The sequence below is a fragment of the Macaca nemestrina genome, chromosome 16, assembly GCF_043159975.1.
Source record: "Macaca nemestrina isolate mMacNem1 chromosome 16, mMacNem.hap1, whole genome shotgun sequence".
Taxonomy (NCBI): Eukaryota; Metazoa; Chordata; class Mammalia; order Primates; family Cercopithecidae; genus Macaca; species Macaca nemestrina.
The window spans coordinates 94,279,341-94,299,522 of NC_092140.1; the positions used below are offsets into that span (position 1 = coordinate 94,279,341).

General features: G+C 38.1%; 1 protein-coding gene across 4 annotated transcripts in view; it reads right to left on the reverse strand.

Annotated features, from left to right (window-relative positions):
• Positions 1 to 20,182, reverse strand: part of LOC105485988 (FRY microtubule binding protein) — a 268,427-nt gene that overhangs the window by 132,982 nt on the left and 115,263 nt on the right. For all 4 annotated transcript variants that reach the window (XM_011748629.3, XM_071081656.1, XM_071081657.1 and 1 more), the window contains 6 exons: positions 19,512 to 19,615; positions 18,942 to 19,050; positions 17,067 to 17,153; positions 10,942 to 11,113; positions 9,221 to 9,353; positions 4,709 to 4,816 (listed from right to left, as the gene is read on the reverse strand). In XM_011748629.3, coding sequence (XP_011746931.1) covers positions 4,709 to 4,816; positions 9,221 to 9,353; positions 10,942 to 11,113; positions 17,067 to 17,153; positions 18,942 to 19,050; positions 19,512 to 19,615 — 713 coding nt within the window. The remainder of the gene's footprint in view (positions 1 to 4,708; positions 4,817 to 9,220; positions 9,354 to 10,941; positions 11,114 to 17,066; positions 17,154 to 18,941; positions 19,051 to 19,511; positions 19,616 to 20,182) is intronic.

A 20,182-nucleotide genomic window follows, 5' to 3' on the forward strand; every position in this document is an offset into this window, starting at 1 on the left:
GGGCCCTGTCTGCAGTGATGGAGAACAAGTGAGTGGTGTGATCACAAGGGCACGTGCTGCTCAGACAAGGGTGCTACTGAACAAGTCAGGACATGTCATAAAATGGGGAAAAAATAGAACAAAGCTGCCTTCTTGGTTGGTCACATCAGAAATATGACTTTTAACGGAAAACACTTGCATAAGCTGAGCTTCGGATTCTGATGGAATCACCTCAGTAGCTTTTAATAATGTTTTTTACAGAGATGCAAGAAAGAAAAGGGGGTGATTTCAAATTCACAAACCATATCCAGAAGAAAAGACAAATTAGGAGAAACATCCTCCTTTGAACTAGGCAAGATAAGCAAAAGCTTATTAGGAAGAAGTGCCCCACAATGTCACCAAGGGCAGTGGAGGAAGAAACACTGAAAGTGAAGCCCAGCAGACAAGGATTTCCAAAAGAAGGAGCTTGAGAGAGGTGGACTATTCACCACCAGGGCAGTTCACCAGAAGGGGTGGAAATTTCTTCTTTGAGGCTATTAAAGAATGAACTCCCATCTATTTACAGTGGTTTGAACTACACCTCAACTAAAATACAGAAATATGACTAAGGGAATTATTGAGGCAATATATACAATTGAGACGAGTTCTCTTTCAGCTACTCCAAACAACTAACCACTTTCCACAACACAGGCATATGTGGAAAAGGGAAAGCAGAATAAATGTTTAATAATTTTTAGATACCCCAGAAGACTGTGGAATCTGTGTATGCATTATCTCAGAAGTTTCTACAAATAATAAGGAAACACCACACAAAACGTGTTTATTATTTTGCATAAAACCAATGACATTTGGAAAATTCTATAAATTTGGGAAATAGATTTACCCTTCTGAAATTCAATGTCCTTATCTAAAAATAAGAATGAACATGTGCCCAGCTTATCTAACATAATGTATATGAAAGGCATTGTATAGCACGGTGTATGTTCTTTGAATGTGAAGATATCTGAAAATGATAAACTAACATTTGCTAAGAGCTTTGAAAGAGGAGGGTGAATACTGAACAGCAAGTCCTTGGTGCATGCAAGGTACTGCAGGAAGTGACAAGGACAGGAGCCTGTGGACTGCTAGCGAAAGCTCCCTCTTGTGGTCAAATGACACAGCAGGAAACATCTAGGAGAGGAGAGTGAGAGAAAAAGATGGCGGCTGCCAAGGTGAGACAGCTCCCCTTTCTGTCTGGAGAATCCTCAGGGATCCCGACAGCTGCGCAGGTCAGGCTCTGCAGAGGATGGGAAGGAAGCACCCCCATGGGTCTTACCACGATGTCAGGAGGGCCTGTGAAGCTTCCATGGAGCCACATGGAAAGGTTCTCACACTTGGCTATTATGAGCTGGCTGAGCAATACATGTAAAGTAAGAAATCTAGTAGCTTGAAGAAGGCAGTTTTCCAGCTTCGTTATATACACTGTTGTCATGTGCAACATACTAATGCATGTCTGAGGTGTGAGTGTCTGTGATATTCAGCCATTACTTAAAGGGCAGCAAGGGCCTGAGAGCAGTTGTGTGGGACATACAGTTGAAACTCCTTACAGGGAACTGAGCTGGGAGGGACGGACAACCTGCATGAACACTGCCCTTATTTTACCAATTATGAAAAAAATAAAACAAGTTTTTAAGTTAAAAAAAAGTACCACGGATGTGACTGTGAAGTGTCAGAAATAACAGGTCTTACCCCTCTCTGACTAGACCATGTATTATCTCAGGTCAACTGAATCTGAAGGCAACTGGACTGTGAGGGTATAAAGTGACTGAAGACTTCTTGTGTGGCACTCGAAACCCACATTTATTGCTATTGAATTACTTCACTTTTGTCCTCTGACCCTCTCGAGGAGATCTGAAGAGGCTCATTTTCTCACAGGTTAATAGGACTCTATGTGCAGGTCGCTAACTCTAGTTATCCTTCCCCCCGAGGAGAACAGCCTCTGGCTTCTTTTGAAGCTTATTAAAAAGGTCCCTTCATGGATTTCGCATATAAACCAGGCACTTTCTTGATTTCTCCCTAAGACTTAAACTCTCAGGAATATTTATTTGTTCTGTTCCCTCAGGAAAAAAAAAAAAGAAAAAGAAAAACAAAACAAAACAAAACAAAAAACAGCACCCATTGCTTTGGGCTTGGTAAGAATGTAACTAATAATAAACAGGACGCACCATAAATAGCACTAGCATTCCAACCACATCTGACAGAATTCCCTCCCAACACGCCTGGCACCATGGTCTGGGGGTTTGGGCTTCACTGGATTGGGCTGTCAACGTGATTCCAGAGGTAGGAGCCTCCCACTCAGACTTATGGCAAAATAGCATTAGAGACTTTACCAGAAAGAGAACACTTCATGCTGTTCAAAACACTTGGTACTTCAAAGGCCTCGGTGTATATAATCACCATAGACTTCTATTGAATAACGTGAACTTTCCTTCTACTTCAATTTAACTGAAAACTTTTTCCCTGCAGACGCCTCCTCTCTCTAACCACACATCTTGTCATCTAGCCCTCTCAACAGTCCTAAGAGGTAGGCAGTCTCATTCCAATTTCACCAAAATTTTACCAAGGGAAAAGGACAGGCTTGAGGGTTAAATAATTTGTCCAGATCATGCAGGTAGTAAAATGGCAAAGGAATGTAGGGAAATGAAGTTCAGGTTTTTAGAGGATTGTTTTCTTCCGATTCTCTTGTCCTGCTTCCTCCATGTCTGTTGACGGTAGCCCCCTTTCTCCAGATGGTCATGCGGCCGTGGAGGGGGCCTTTTCGCTCAGCCACCTGTGCTCTGGGGAAATACACATCTCCTGATCATGCCGCCCCCTCCAATGCTGTCCACAGCAAACGGACAGGTTCTCCTTTATGTTTTCGGTAGCTCTAGCCCTTGTCTCACAGCTTTTCTCTATTCTCAGTCTCTGCCCTCATCCCGGGTGACTCAGTATTAGCATGGATGACCCTTCCAGTCTTAGTCTCTCTTTCCCTCAGCTTCCCCCAGCCCCTAAATCATCCTGTTCATTATTCTTTGGAAACCCACTCTTTGTTCCTCCACAGGTCTTCCCCTTGCCCTGAACTGGAAAGCCCTTTTGGATCCAGGCTTACTTTTTCCTGTTTCCCTTTGCTTTCCTGCTTCCAGGGAATGTGCTCTTTGCTCATATTCTGGTTGCTAGGTCTCAAAAGGTACACCCTAAGTGTGGACTGGAAGGAAGAAGGATCCAGTGGGTGACATTGGCAGCCAGAGGGTGGAAGGCTGTGGTCAGAGAGCACCGGCTTGAAATCATGGTTTTGAAGGTAACAGACCTTCAGGAAGCCTTCACATCCAGCACTGTTCTTGTGCTAGTGGTGTCAGGAAGGAGGAAGGGAGTGGCTATGTCCAAATGCAAATTAAAGACTAGGAAAGGGCAGTAGGTTCTAAAAGTTATTACTAGACAGCAAGAGGTAATCAACAGAGGGGCCAAGCTGGCTGCCCACGTAACAGAGGACTATGACCACAATAACCAGGAGATGTGGGGCTCCGTGGGGACACTCAGAGCCTCAGGAGGCCACCAGATTATGTGCAGCCAGGTGGGGTGGGAGCTTGGGTTATTTATTTGAATATTGATGGGAAAGGTGCTCTCAGAAGGTCAGAGAGTGTGAGTAAACTAGGCTATGTGTAATGCATCATTCATTCAGTCAGCATGAATATTTGTTATCCTTCTCCAGACTTTTCTTTTATTCTACCATAATCAGATTATAGAGCCTAAATTGACATTTTTTGTCATCTTGTTCCCCAGCTTAAAACTTCATCAGTCCAAATGCCTCAACAAGTACTTAAGATTAGCTGAAAATCTACCTCTTCAATCTTATTTCCGTTTCCTTTCATCATTGGGTTTGTAAACTATTTTCTCTTTTCTCCCCCCAAACCAATGATGACTTTTGTTCTTCCTCATTCCATGCATACCATGTGTCTAATAATTTTGCTTTCCAAATTGCACTTAGGTTATGTCACTTTTGATTTTTAAATTAAAGACATGCATAACTGTCAACTGGAGCTCCAGATCAATGTGAGATAACTAAGCTTACTAAACTATAATAAGATAATTTCACTCAAAAAAAATAAATTTTAGGTTCTCATTGGATTGTGCATTGGGAGGGTGATAAATATGATTTTGGGCAGTTTTCTGAAGCACTATACTGAAACTAGTTTAGGATATTGACCACCTGCATTCTTGTCCCCCTGGGGGTCTGTGGGCCTCAGATTGGGTATCAGACTCCGAATGAACTCTTTTTTGGCCATACTCATTTCATTTCCTGGTTCTACCTCTGTGCCTTTGCTCATGTCTCTGCCTTTACCTTTTTGAACTCTACCTTCCCTTCAAGGGAAGTTCAAATTCCACCTTCTCTCAAGAGTTATTTGTTGCCTTCCCCAGTCCACAGTAATCTCTTACCCATGAATCATGTATCATACATTTTTTGTGCCATTAGTTTGCACAACACAGGTTAGGGTTGTTAACGACCTTACGTGCTTATGTATTTGCTTCTAAGTTGGATTTTAAACCCCTTGAACATGGGAAAAATAGTTTTTAAAAATGTGTTTTTTCCTGCCCATACACAGTACCTCATTTGGTAAATATTTGTCCATTGTAAACTACCATTCTATTTTTTTTTTCAGGAGTCATGACAAAGGATTGAAATTAATTTTGGTCAAACAATGTTCTCACCTACCTAGCCAGCAAGTCAATAAGTTCAAGTTTTGACATCCCATCAGGAAGCAGTCGAGGAATAGCAGCAACACAGGTCCTGAAAAGATCTATTTTGGGCTTTCTCTCACCCCTAGAATTAGAAGACAAAATTTTAAAATAGGTCAAAAAGCTGTGAAAATGAAAACAAAATGAATTAAGTACGTGAACAAAGACTAGAATCCATGCCTTCTGAGTCACAGCCTGGTGTTAGCTCCATGTTATTCTCAAATGTTTATGCCCTTTGTAGCCTGACCAGTTCTAACAAAACTTTAAGTAATTAAATGTAAGATAGAAGTATATGTCTGAAAAGAAAAACGCTGATATCAATAGTATTTTACCTTGAGTTTACCCTTTGGTTGGGTCTAGTCCAGTTGCATTTAAAACACCAGAATCACAGAAATGGCTAAGTACATCCACAGGAAGAAATGTATTTCATTCATTCCTACATTCAGCATTTAAAAATGGAATATATATATATGTGTGTGTGTGTGTGTGTGTGTGTGTGTGTGTGTGTGTATGGAATGGTGCCTTTTGTAACTGTGATATCTAGCAGCTTCTCTCCCTGATGAGTTATGCTTCTCCCCTAGAGCCCTTTGTCCTGTTTTTAAAAAATTAAGTGCTTCCAAAATAAATCTTTCAAAATAAGTAAAACTCTGAAATGTATATAGTTGTGCACCCATTTCTGACTTTTAAAGTGATACTGATGGGCCTGACCTCTATGGAGATTTCCTTCTCTATTTTTAATTAATTTCTTGAGAATATGACTGTTTAATGATAATTAATGCCTTCTGTATTCTGTTGGAAAATGTGAAGGAGAAATATATATTTTGTGTTATTTCAATTTTTAGTTGTTTAAATAGGTAACTGTTTGATTTTTTTTTTTTTTTTTTTTGAGACGGAGTCTTGCTCTGTCTCCCTAGCTGGAGTGCAGTGGCGCAATCTCGGCTCACTGTAACCTCCGCCTCCTGGGTTCACGCCATTCTCCTGCCTCAGCCTCCTGAGTAGCTGGGACTACAGGTGCCCGCCACCACGCCTGGCTAATTTTTTTTTTTGTATTTTTAGTAGAGACGGGGTTTCACCGTGTTAGCCAGGATGGTCTCGATCTCCTGACCTCGTGATCCGCCCATCTCGGCCTCCCAAAGTACTGGGATTACAGGCGTGAGCCACCGCGCCCGGCTAACTGATTTTTAACCACTTATTTTATCAATAACCTTTACGGAATAATTCAACTACCCACCAAAATCTTTCAAAAGACCCAAGTGACAATATGTAATAGCATATCTAAAGTCTGATGACTTAGTCTTCTGAGCATAAATATAGAATCAGTACCAAATTAATGTGATCCCAGGACACAAGCACAATAATGAAAATGCAAAGTAGCATAAAAGTAATTCCTTTTTGGAACAGTAACTGTAGTCAGAATAGAAATGCAACTAGCAGAATCAATCCTCTCTGTAATCTAAAGATCATAATCACACAGCAATTTTGCTCTGTAACACTACCTTTTAATGTGCTTTTACAAGTTTGTTGAGTACAAAATTGTTTACATGAAAAATAAAACACAATATGTTGTCTTCCAAAATAATCTGCTTTTGTGGGCAGTCATAAGGTTATTTTCTTAATAACCTTATGACTTTTGTCATCCATAGGGCATTTGCATGAACTGTTGAGGACCCTGGAGAAGAGGAAGCAGTTGCACAGGCTTTCCTATCAATCAAGGAAAGAAACGTTTTCAGATGATATTCTCAATAGCTGTACAGTGTTAGAGCCTAGAGATCTCTTCTAATTGTTCATTTGTAACACAGTGAGTAGTTTAAACAGTTCTACTAGTTTGCTCACCAGATGTCTTTAACAGCTGGGATTATTTTTATATCTGTCGGAAAATGGATGACCTTGCCTGGCCTGAAGTGTAAGGGCGAACTCTGCCAGACTTCCAAGATGATAAAACAAGCCTAGATTAGAAACTAATTGCTGCATGATCTCCTCTTACTACTGCAGTCTTTGCTGTCTGGCCTTTTATGGGAAGCTTATAAATCCCCAAAATAACATAATTAAGAAAATTTATTAACAGATATTAAAATTATTATTTCTTTACTTCTTATTTTCTTTCTTTCTTTTTTCATACTAGCATGAAGCACAAAAGGGATAAGAAATAAAGACTGAGCAACACAGAATGTTCAGTGTTCAAGTTCTTACCCTACGTAGGGCCTGGGAAAGTGGTGGACCAGCTTCAAATATCAACTCCAGCAACTGTTCCATTAGTGTTGTGTGGGCCTCCACCTTCTTCTCCTAAATGCTTATGTGATTCCCTAACATTTCTCTTCTTCCTTTTTTTTTTTTTTTTTTGTTTAGAAATGAAGCAATGCGTTATTTTCCACTCAGGAATCTGCCTTGAATTCAAGCACGAAAAATATTTCTAGCCCTATCTGGGGGTCTTAAGATGTTTGAATAGGAAAAAGTAAAGAAAAATCTTAGAAAAAGTTTGAAACGGCCAGGCGCAGTGGCTCAAGCCTGTAATCCCAGCACTTTGGGAGGCCGAGACAGGCAGATCACGAGGTAAGGAGATCGAGACCATCCTGGCGAACACGGTGAAACCCCGTCTCTACTAAAAAAATACAAAAAAACTAGCCGGGAGAGGTGACGGGCACCTGTAGTCCCAGCTACTCGGGAGACTGAGGCAGCAGAATGGCGTGAACCCGGGAGGCGGAGCTTGCAGTGAGCTGAGATCCGGCCACTGCACTCCAGCCCGGGCGACAGAGCGAGACTCTGTCTCAAAAAAAAAAAAAAAGAAAAAGAAAAAGTTTGAAACATTGATTAAAACATAAATAAAATGTTTACATTTAAACATGTACCTTTTTATGATTTTGAATATGCTGTTTTTGTCCTGAACCTATCTCATGATGCCTATTGATTATGGTTTTCCTTTAAAGCTCTTTTTTTTTTTTTGAGGAAACAACTCTATGCATTTCTTTTTGTTTGTTTGTTTTTGAAACAGTTTCATTGTCACCCAGGCTGGAATGCAGTGGCCCAATCTTGGCTCACTGCAATCTCCGCCTCCCGGGTTCAAGCAATTCTCCTGCCTCAGCCTCCTGAGTAGCTGGGATTACAGGTGTGCACCACTACACCTGGCTAATTTTTGTATTATTAGTAAAGATGGGGTTTCGCCATGTTGGCCAGGCTGGTCTTGAACTCTTGACCTCAAGTGGTCTGCCTGCCTTGGCCTCCCAAAGTGCTGGGATTACAGGTGTGAGCCACTGTGCCTGGCCTAATGCATTTCTTCTATCTTCTACATTATAAATTGAAAATGGCTATAATATATGCAAGAAGTATGGAAAAATGAGGTAGAAAGTTTATAGATAATCTGGCAATTTGTGAGGTAAGAACTAGAACTGTGGATAATATTTTTAATGTTACTAATCTTGGTCAATATAAATTCCGCTATTATTTTGGTTGAAAAGTCTAAAGCAACATCATCTCATGCTATTTAAATCGAGTAACTGGCGAGCTGCAGGATAATATGCATTGTATAATCCCACTTCCATGGAAAAAAAGAGGTATGTATACACATACATTTATATTGACACAACGAAAGGAATGGAAGGAATCACACTGAGCCAAGAAATGGCGGCAGATTTCACGTGGGGCTCTAAGGAGGCTTTTATTTTAACTTTAGATTCTACTAAATACATATTTAAAATAATTCTGCATTTTTGCCTTTGCTTTAATCATGAGTACATGTTACTATCACAATAAAAATGCACACCACAATATGAACCTCTCTATATAGGTAACAATCTTCAGATTAGTTCTTATATTTGCAGTTGAATATGATGGATGACAGAATAAATTTACCTAATTATATTTTTGGAAATGATGCCACAGCTATCAAATGTAATTTAATTCATAGCCCAACAACAAAGTCCAAACTTTCTTAAAATATAGAATTATAACCTAATCCTAGTTCCTGCCATAGTTAAACAAAAACAGCAAATGCAAGTTCTAATTGTAAATCTAGATCTTCAGATTTTGGATAAGAATACTTGATTTGAATACATTCGAAGCTATGAATGCTTTCTTAAAATGCTTTCTGTGATGCAGTCTGTGATACAGTCGCACAGAAACTATGAAGTAGGAACTGTCATGAGATGTATATAGATGGAATGTCTGTAAATTTGGGATGTCACTATGTCACATGAGTTGTGATGGTGCCTGGGAACAAAATGCCATTTCTGAAAAACATGGACCAGTGAGTCATGGGCCTCATTTTCTAACTTACTGACCTAGCGATATTTGAGATATAAATAAAATAGATCAATCACAGATATGACCTTATTTTTATAGTTAATCAGATACTGTGAAAGTTTTTTTTAAACTATCTTTACTACTTTTTAGAACTCTAAGAAGATGAAAACAAAATACAGATTAAATAAGAATACTCTCGACTTGTGTCTTCTGGTTAATCTTTCATTGATAACTTAGTCTTTACTGTACTCACGTGATCATGTCTTCTGGTTCTTTGTTTAACATCTGTACGTTAGTCAGCATCATACACCTTCCTACTTCTTTATCAAGGTGCCTTAAAATGTTGTCTACAGCTTTTCGTACTTGAGAGTAATATAAGGACATGCCTGGAAAACATGCATTATAGTTATACCTTCAACTGCATCTGTCAAAGGATATCCTGATTTATTCATGCTCTATAACATTTTTTACTGAAGACCTTAGGAGTCAATGACTTCCTTGAGCAAAAGGGCTGTCTGATTCAATCTCATCTGCACAGCTTTTAGCATAGTGCCTTGCACTTAGTAGGTGTTCACCAGATAATCATTTAAATTCAATTTATAGGAATTCTAATACTCAATTGGAAGTATTTTCCAGAAGAGTTAAAATAATAAGAAAATACAAAATTCAAATTAAAGCAATTTGAATATTAAAGTTTCTAGTTAGCATAAGAAAATTCACCATCATTAGTGATTATGTGAATAAAGAATAATTCTCATTTGGGGTTAAGACTTTAATAACTCCATATGACCCTCTGAAATATATATGTTAATTTTTTAGTAAAATAAAATAACTTCACATTATAAATTCAAAAATGAAGAAAAACATATTTTAGCTATATTATTTTTATTGTTCTCATTAACTACACTGTCCATGTCCCACACTGGAAGATGAATGTGTATACAAATTATACAAATGAGAAGTAAATACCTTTGTATTTGAAATTTGTACCTTAGTGAAATAATTATTCATGATTATTCTCATGCATTACATTTTTTTTTTTTTTTTTTTGAGATGGAGTTTCACTCTTGTTGTCCAGGCTGGAGCGGAATGGTGCGATCTTGGCTCATCGCAACCTCCGCCTCCCGGGTTCAAGCAATTCTCCTGCCTCAGCCTCCCAAGTTGCTGGGATTACAGGCATGCACCACCACACCCCGCTAATTTTGTATTTTTAGTAGAGACAGGGTTTCTCCATGTTGGTCAGGTTGGTCTCGAACTCCCAATCTCAGGTGGAGTTTCAGCCTCCCAAAGTGCTGGGATTACAGGCTTGAGCCACCGTGCCCAGCGTATTACATCTTTTAAAAGTCATTTAAACATTGCATAACTAAAGAGAAATATTTCAAAGCAAAAAGTTTCCTTGTGTTTCCCTCAGGTCTGTAGAATCCAGTAACTATCTTAATAAAGTTTGTAGTAGGTGTCTACATTTAGGTACTTGGTAACAAATGAACAAATGCAAAAAAATCACCTCTTTAGATAAGATAGTTAAATCAGAAAATCATCTCATGTAGTCTAAATCCACAATATAACTTGATGTGTGTTGTGAGATTTGGCATGTTTAAAATACATGTTAAACTAATTTAACTAAAGAAAAAAAGAAGGAGATGAATGAATGAATTGATAAACAGGATTATCTAGTAAAACACACAGATGTCTTGGAAGCTTACTGAAAAATGTATTAATCAATATTAGAGGCTTAAAAAGACCGTAGATAAAAGTCTAACATTTAAATGGCAAAATATTTACCAGGAAGTTCTGAAAAGTTTAAAGAGCAGTAAAACAAAACACAGCATGAATCAATCAAAACAATTAATGTTGGAATGTCTTATCACCTACTTCTATAAAGATTTTTCAAAAGTGCATCTCACTAAAGTTAAATATCTACTGGTCATTTTAAGGGCTTAATAAGGCTTAGTTCTAATGCACTCTGAAACTCACCTATCATTTTGGCTTCCTCTTCAGTTAGCGTTTTACTCAAATATGTTTTCTTTACTCTCAATGTGTTTCCTGAAGGAAGAACGGCTCCTGTAACTGGCATGGGAGGTTCCCCGTCTTTCTGCTGCAAGCTATCAGCTATGACCAAGAATGCCCGTAAACCAATGTTCATTCTCTGTAAGAGACATTAATTTCATGACAAAAGGAAAGGCCCAATTATTGTAGTGGAATACATCCATAAGTCTTTCAGAGAGTTAAGATTGAATTGCATGTAGATTAGTATAAGAAAATAATTTAAAAGGCACGAGAGTATAGGGCAATCTTATGAAAATAAAATTAAGTTTCTGTCACTGTTTTTTGTTGCTGCATCATAAGAAAACAACACGGGGGATTTCACCAAATGTGGAGGGCATGTTTGAGATGGTCCTGTACTATATTCAGTTGAGGGGAATGCTGGGTGTATCTCTAAAAGATATGCCTCATCCTCTGGAGCAGGTGTATCTAAGGAAAACTGAGGTAAATAAAGGCTTACATGTCTCCTGGAAGAAGGGAGGCACCACATGTGTTAGCCCACAAAGACTGAACAGAAACACCCAGAGATCCAAATGGGAACCATAAAATGAACATTGCCTGCTCTCAACTGCAGGTCCTGACTTCTGATTTACAAAAGCCAGCAAGTTTGAGAATAAATTTTAAAAATTCAACGCCACAGAACCTGTTACTGATGAAAACACACGGGAGTGTAAGAAGAAATGTGATTGTGGGCCAGACAGATCTTCCTTAGGCACAACTGTGGACCTGAAAGACAGCTCAGTAAGACAGGTGCTCTCCCCTAGTGCTCATCTTCAAAGGTCAGAAGGTACCTAAACATCTGTACTCCATTAAACAGCCATGTGTGAAACCTTTACACCAATATTTTTAAACCTCATGAAGTAGTAAGTTCCCCAAGTATACTACTACCTACGGAAGAAAACAATGACAATTACTAGGACTGATGAAAAGAATTAGTTACAATTTATTGAGTCCCTAAAATATATCCAGAACTGCTCATTAACTTTCATCCTTAACACAGCCATATAAGGAAGGTATTCCTATTTCTCAGGGTAAGGTATTCTCATTTTTTCACGCGAGGAAACTAAAGTATAGTGGGAAGCTTTGCATCTAAATCTGGTTTGCCTGAATCACCTATTTAGTAGAACACGATTACATTTTATAACATAAAGTAACATAGACTTCTATTCATTTTAAAATAATTTATTCAAGCTTTAAGGAGCTGTCATAATTCAACCAGGACTTGGTAAACATTTCTCTGGCCCATTTATAAGCAATTCAATGTGTACTTTATGATTTTTTGGCCTTAAAATGATATGCTTTCTCCATTTTCTAGAATGAAAGAGTATTACTTTAAAAAATAATCTGTGTATCAAAGCCCATTAGTTCCCTCTTTTGACAGTTCTTTTATGAGATGTTTCTAGGCTTGTGTGTGTCTCTCATGACACAGTAATGTTGTGGATAAGAAAATAAAATGGTCAATCCAGCAGATGCAGTACTAATATAATAACTGTGGGATGACACATGTGGTCAAGCCTCAATTATCTGCCAGTGGATTATCCAATTTAGCAATCATCCTTGTCAGTTCTCTAAGTTTTCCTTTTCCCTGGACAACACTAAGGGCAGAAATAAGATGGGATAGTTTGGGACACACATTTTGAAGTTAACTTCAAAAATAATTTCTTTTTTTAAAAATTTCATATAGTTCTGCATCACACCTCTCCCTTTTATTTGTCTGGCCTTGGAAAATTACTTAACTTTTCCAAGTCCAGGTATCAGCTTCCTTTCTGTAAAATGAGGATAGTAATACCTATCAATCATATAGGGCTATTGTGAGAATTAAAGAAAAGGCGTGAAAAGCTGCTGATGGCAAATATCTATTGTAAGCCAGAATCCCCACTCTATTTTTTTTAAAATCAAGTTTATTGAGATATAAATTACATGTACTAAAAGTCGCTCCTTTTAGTTGTACAGTTCCTTGAGTTTAGAGAAACATACATAGTCAGGTAACCGCCAACAGAATCAAGATCCAAAATATTTCCACCATGCCCAGAAAGTCCCTTGTGCCTTTTTGCAGTTAGTCTTAGCTCCTAACCCAAGCACATGACAAACTTTGTCAAATTTCCACCGATAGTTTTACCTTTTTCATTTACCTTGATGTAAATGGAATCAAACAGTACATAGCCTTTACATCTTGCTTTTTTCACTGAGCACGGTGCTTTTGAGATGTTATTCCAAGTATCAGCAGTTTGTTCATTTTTATTGCTAAACAGTATCCACTGTATTGATGATTCACAATTTGTTCAGCCATTCACTGGAGTTTGCACATGAGTCACTTTTTTATTTTCAGTGGTTATGAATGAGGCTGCTATAAATATTTGCACAAACCTTTGTGAACATGTGTTTGGTTTTCTCTACGAAAAATACCTTGGGATGGAATTGCTGAGTCATATGGTTAAGTATACATTTAATCTTGAAAAGGCCGGGCGCGGTGGCTCAAGCCTGTAATCCCAGCACTTTGGGAGGCCGAGACGGGTGGATCACGAGGTCAGGAGATCGAGACCATCCTGGCGAACACCGTGAAACCCCGTCTCTACTAAAAAATACAAAAAACTAGCCGGGCGAGGTGGCAGGCGCCTGTACTCGGGAGGCTGAGGCAGGAGAATGGCGTAAACCTGGGAGGCGGAGCTTGCAGTGAGCTGAGATCCGGCCACTGCACTCCAGCCTGGGCTATAGAGCGAGACTCCGCCTCAAAAAAAAAAAAAAAAAAAAAAAAAGAAATTGTCATACTTTTCTAAAGTGGTTGTACCTTTTTGTAATCTCACTAGAATAGTATGAGGTTCTAGTTGCTCTTTTTCTTCCCCAGTACATCTCGTTTTGGTTTTAAATTGAATTTCCTTAATGACTAATGATGTTGAATGTCTTTTCATGATATTATTAGCCATTTGTATCTCTTCTTTGGTGAAGATGCTGTTCCTTTTGCCCATTTAAAAAACTGAGTTATTTTCTTATTATTGCAATGTGGGAATTCTCTACATAATCAGACGGAAGTCATTTGTCAGATGAGTTTCGTAAATATTTTCTCACAGTCTGTGGCTCTCCACTTTGTTAACTGTTTTTTGAAGTACAGACATTTTTAATTTTGATGTTCAATTTATCAACTTTTTTCTTGTATAGTTTATGATTTTTATGTCCTAGAAATGTTTGCCCACCTGAAGGTCATGAAAATTTTCTTCTGGGAGATGTATAGTATCAGGTTTTACATTTAGGTTTATGATCCATTTTGAGTTAATTTTTGTTCACAGTGCAAATTATAGGCTGAGGTTCAATATTTTGCAGGTGGATATCCAATTGTTTACCATCATTTATTTGAAAGATTATCTTCTATCCACTGAATTAACTTAGAATCATTGTTGAAAATCAATTGACCCTATATGTGTTGGTCTATTTCTAGATTCTCTATTCTGTTCAACTGTTTTTTATATTCATCCTTCTGCCAATACTACACTGCCTTGATCACTAGACAACTTTACAGTAAGTCCTGAAATCAGGCCATGCTAGTCTTCTAATTTTACTCTTCTTTTACTAAATGATGCTGGTTATTCTAGTTCCTTTGATTTTCCATATAAATTTTAGTATCAGCTTATTGATTTCTACAGAAAAGGTATAGAGATTTTAATTGGGTTTATTATTACTGAGATTTCAGTTTAATCTACATAGATCAATTTGGGGACAACTGACCTCTTGTTGTTAACACTGAGTAATTCAATCTACAGTTATTTCTCTTCATTGTTTGGGTCTTCTTTGATTTCTCTCAGTATTTTGTAATTTTCAGTATTAAAATATTGCACATATTTTGTCAGCTTTAGTGCTAAGTATTTTGTTTTTCATTGTTACTGTAAATTGTTCAATTTCTAATTCTTCACAACTAGAATATATTGATTTTATTTCTCTTGTATCCTACAAACTTCCTAAAATCATTTATTAGTCCTAGTAGGTTTTCCTTAGGTTTTTTGTACATAAATAATCATGTTCTCTGTGATAAAGACAATTTTATTTTTTCCTTTCCAATCTATATGCTTTTATTTCTTCTTCTTGCCGCTAGCGCTGCATAAGACCTCTGGCTTCACGCTATTGTAGGTCAAGGAAAAACACAGAAATTGATGACCAAGAAACTCTTCTCACAGACCAGCAAGTCTTCATGACGATGAGGATGGATAGAGAAGGTCATGTAAGTGTGTACCAAAACAAGGCAATTACCTAGAAATTACTGAAGAGCTGAGGGGTGGCACAGCATAAACTTTACAGTAAGATAATCCTTTAGATCTCCAGGCCTTGTTCCACAAGCTACTTCGAAAATATTATTTAAGACCCAATCTGAACTGGTTTCCTGAGAACCAATGCCCTACAGCGTGTTTCATCGAGTGTATGACATCTGCTTTGCAGACTATGCTGTCCTCCTGTCTGCTTTTGAGTAGGGTTATGGGTATGCCTTTGGGCTTATAATTACCAACTACTGATAAATGCATTATTTCATAAATCTATAAGATCATGAGAAATGGAAGAAGATAACCAAATATTTACTCCCATTGGTATTTTTTCTTAAATCACGGTTCCAACTGCTCTACACAGAGAAGTTAACTAATTAAGCACTGACTGAATGAGGAGTTTGAGAAAAGAACCAAGAATACATTTTATAGACAGTGATAATGATGGTAGTAGCTTTTAACATGTCCTTTTTAGACAAGTAATCCAGTAATTCTGAGAACTGATTGTTAAAGACAGTAGAGCCATGACTGCTAAGAACTGAAGAATGTCTTGAGAACCTTCCCAGCAAGAGAAGGCTCTTCACTGTATAGCTCTGGGCCTCCTTCCAGCCAAAAGGCTCTGGTTTGGCACTGGCCCTACCCCCTCCCATTGGCCCAGAGACCCTGGCTGCAGTCATTCCAGAAGCCTGTGAGGTCACTGGACACCAGACAGAAACTCCCATTTTTGGACTTTTATGCTGTTCCCAGATATGTGGCAACCTTAGTATCAAGAAGAGAATATGGGGTGTGGTGGGGAGCACGGGACGAACAGGGACCTGGGTCCCTCTGCTACCAACAAGCTGCCTGTCTCCAGCCTCTGGGCCCCCTTCCCCACTGACAGAATGAAGGAGGCAGATGATAATACAGAGATGATAGGAACTCTCTATGTATTTCATTTTTATGGTGTGCAGTCTCCTCTCTCCCTCTCTCCCTGTCTTCTTTCCCCCTTTTTTTCTTAAGAGTTCGTAATGTACTCTTCATTATCACAATTCCTCTGCGAGTTGAAGTAGAAAAGCATTTTGTCATTTTTACTGGTGAAAAAGCTGGAGTTCATAGAGGTAAATGTCACACAGTTAGGAAAAGCAGCAGAGCCTGTGACAAGTGGCAAGTGGCAAATCTGGCTCTGCTGACTTCTGGTCCAGTGTTCTTTCTACCACCTCATAGAAAAGGAGGCAGTGTGCCAGGCCTACTTTTGTTGGCTGACAGTGTTTTTAAAAGTTTAAAATTATATGTGCTTTTCATGTGCACATCCTCCACTGCTCCACGATGTGTATGACACCCACTGTATACTCATCTCCACAATCTGCCTGCCCTGGAGTTGGGATGCGGTCACAGAAACAGATGTGCATACATTATTTATTTAATTTCGTTGTTTCACTGTTTTTATAATTACACATATTTGTTCTTCTCTGTTTCATCACTTCCCAATGCTAAATTTGTTAAACAGTTATAAGTAAAAGCACTGACTTTTCTCAAATAAAACAATCTGACTTTTAGTGATGAATTATCTTTTTGGGCAAGAATTACTCTGTTGTACAAGAACAGATTATGGTAGCACATCAACCTTTCATCTAACCATTTCATTCTAAATCTATTCATCCAAAATTTTACTTCTGAAATTCCACCATCGTCTGAATTTGGACATTGACAGGAACAAATAGAAGACTCTGTGAGAAGACGTCCCTCACCCCATTCTCCAAAGCCACAAAGCAAAGGTATGGCTCCGTGAAGATATGCTCTGTTAGAAGTACATAAAAGGATCATTCATACCTCTGGGTTGAGACTGAATGCTTTTGCTGGTTTTCCCACACAAAGAAAATCGAAAATGATTTCTTTCATTGCAAAATCTAAACGTTCCTATAGTAAAAACAAGAACACAAAATGAAAGTGTTAAAATATAAACTCAACATAAAATGGCTATTTTTATCAATAAGCACCAAGCAAACAGGTGGTGGCTAAAAGTGGGGGGGCACTGCTTGGTTTTGTGGCTTGCAAGGAACCTGGAGGAAGACCATGCCCATCTGACCCGAGGGTAGGGCTGCTTCTGTTTTGTGTGGTGTGCAAGGAGGCCTTCATTATACAAAATATGTAACTGGCCCCTAAACCACACTATGACTAATGACAAAAGACCCCCCCGACAAATCAAATAACCAAACGCTTGGGGTATCTGGGCTTATAAAGACTGTGAACTCTTCCTACTTGTACTGTACCTCTTTGAAAATGCATTTTTAAAGAGATCACTGCAAAATGATCATTTTCTTTTACTCTCTAACATTACAAATCCTTTGGCTCATATTATAACAAACAATTCTGCATGTGAGACATGTAATCAACACATAAGATATATTAAGGTTACTTAATATATTGGGGTATGTGTGTATATATATAGTATAACAGGTATAATATACTAGGTATACATATAATAGTTAATATGCATAATTAATACATTCAAAAATATATCAGGAATATATATATCAGATATATATAATTAATATAGATATAATTTATATATTTAAAAATACATCAGGTATCTGTGTGTATATATATGTGTGTATATATACATATTTATTTATATATATATAAATAAAACAGGTTCATTTTATTCAACATATTCCGGAATAAACAAAGCACATTCTCAGTCACGTGATAATCACGTGCAGAAAAATTACATTAATTCTTTCACCTGCAGAGCAAGTAATGTCCTTTCCCTAAGTACAAATATTACAGAGCTACTTCACTGCACCAAACACAAAGAGAGACATTACTGTCAAATCATCTGTGAAGCAGGAATTGAATCTTACACTTTATGTCAATATCAATTGTACTTCAACAGTACTTTCATGCCTATTTTTCCTTTTAAGCACACGATATTCTGAGGCAAGCATTTTCATTCCCATTTTACAGATAAAGAAACAGAAAGAAGATGTTCTCTGACTTGTTTAAGCTTACAGAGCTGGCTCATGGCAGAGGCTGGACTGGAATAATAGTCTTTTCCTGTTCCTATGCACAAGGAGGTCAAAGTTGGGGTAAACCCATTTACTCACAAAGTGTTTTGAAAAGTAAAACTCCTGGGTTCAAATAGTAAATTACATATTAAAAACTATGTTTAATATTACTGAAACTGTTTTTAAGTCATTAATATACCTAGAGCACTTAGAACAGTTCTTGGCAAAAGAGTGCTTGATAAATGCTAATATTCCTATTAAAATCTTTTTCATAGGTTGAAATAACATTATTATTTATTCCTCACATTTTGCTAAATTGTTCTCTTTTGGTTTTCTCTGAACATCAGACCCTTTGCTTCCTCTTTACTTGCAGAATCCAGAGCAGAGAAGCAGGAAAAAAACAGAGGTGAAGAGTCAAGATAATCTTACTAATTCATAGACTTTGTGACTCAGATGAGCCACTTAAACTCTGTCTCTGTTTCTTCATTTATCAGATGCTGAAAACAATTGATGTACTCAACTCAAAACTTGTTTTGAAGCAAAAGAATAGGCTGTGTGTGAAAACACTTTAAACCTTTCTCAGAAGTCTAAACACGTAAGATATTAATTTAGACTTTCCATCTTTTAGTACTTCATAAGAAGGAGGCTGGCTGCTTAAAAACCATTAGAAGATTCCCACCACCAGAATCTTCTCCATTACCTGGGCAATGAACTGGATGATTTTCACAAAGATGTTCAGAGGCATGTCCCTTGGCACCACACCACGGGACCCTTTGGGGAAAAGTGTGGTGATGATGGTTATAAGTCGGCTGAAAGATAAGGGGGAAAAGAGAAAACAAGCAAGATTGGCTGAGCTCCAGTTCTGTAAGAGAAAATGGCAGATGTTTCATCTTATCTAAGTATCAGAGAGAATTCAGAAAAAGAAAACAAACCACCTCACCCCTTTCCATTAGCATAATTACTCTATGAAAAGTTTTTCTGGAAAACTAAGAGCAGATGGAAGATGATAGCCTTTTTTTTTTTTTTTTTTGTTAAAGTGGCAAATGCAACTCTGGAAGTGGAACCTGTTGATCCTGGTAGAGGCTGGAGCTTTTGTAATGGGTGTTGAGCCAATGACTATGGAAAGCCTGAAAATGTTCCTTAGGACGTAGATATTTTAGAAACTGTCAGCTTTGAATAGCTTCTAGTTGAGTTAGCACAGGTAGTAATAAAAGCACCCTCTGCAGTGGCTGAGTGATGTGGTTACCATTGACACAAGCCAAATCCTTACCTCTGAGTAGCTGTGTTGCTTTCACATTTAATTCGAATCATGTAAACCCAAAGTAATCGGTAGAGAGATTCCAGTGCAACTCGAGCCATCTTGGGGTCTTTGTTCTATAACAGAAACCAAGATGTAAGACTGCAGATGTAAATAGCGAGGTCTGAGGTTCCAGAGATGGCTCTTCTCTGAAGGCCTGGAAAAGGCAAGCTCCAGGTGGATGGCTGGGTACTCACAAGGCACACTGCATCATCTGGAACTTACAGGGTATTGGCCTCTCAATGCTCATAGGATAAATCATCCATGAGGAGGCATATAAATGGTGGGACAGAGTAATTCTGGGGAAAGCCATGTCACTTTCTCATTTGCCAAGGTGAGTACTCAAGAGATTATCTTCTCCCTCCAGCCCTAGGGAACCCAAATTCTTTAGCACCAATAGGAGAATCAGTCTGTTCTTTTTATTGTTGATTATGTTCTTTTAAACCCTTATTGTTTTGATTCTCCAACGCCTCCGCCCCATCCCCATCCCATCTGATTACCCTCCAATATTTATTGAGACTAATGTGTACTAGGTACTATGCTAGAACCTGAGATGTAGAGACAAAAGATAATCCTTTCCCTTAAGATGTTCACAGTCTTTGGGGGATGGGAATCAACTCTACAACAGTATGAAAAACTGGTAG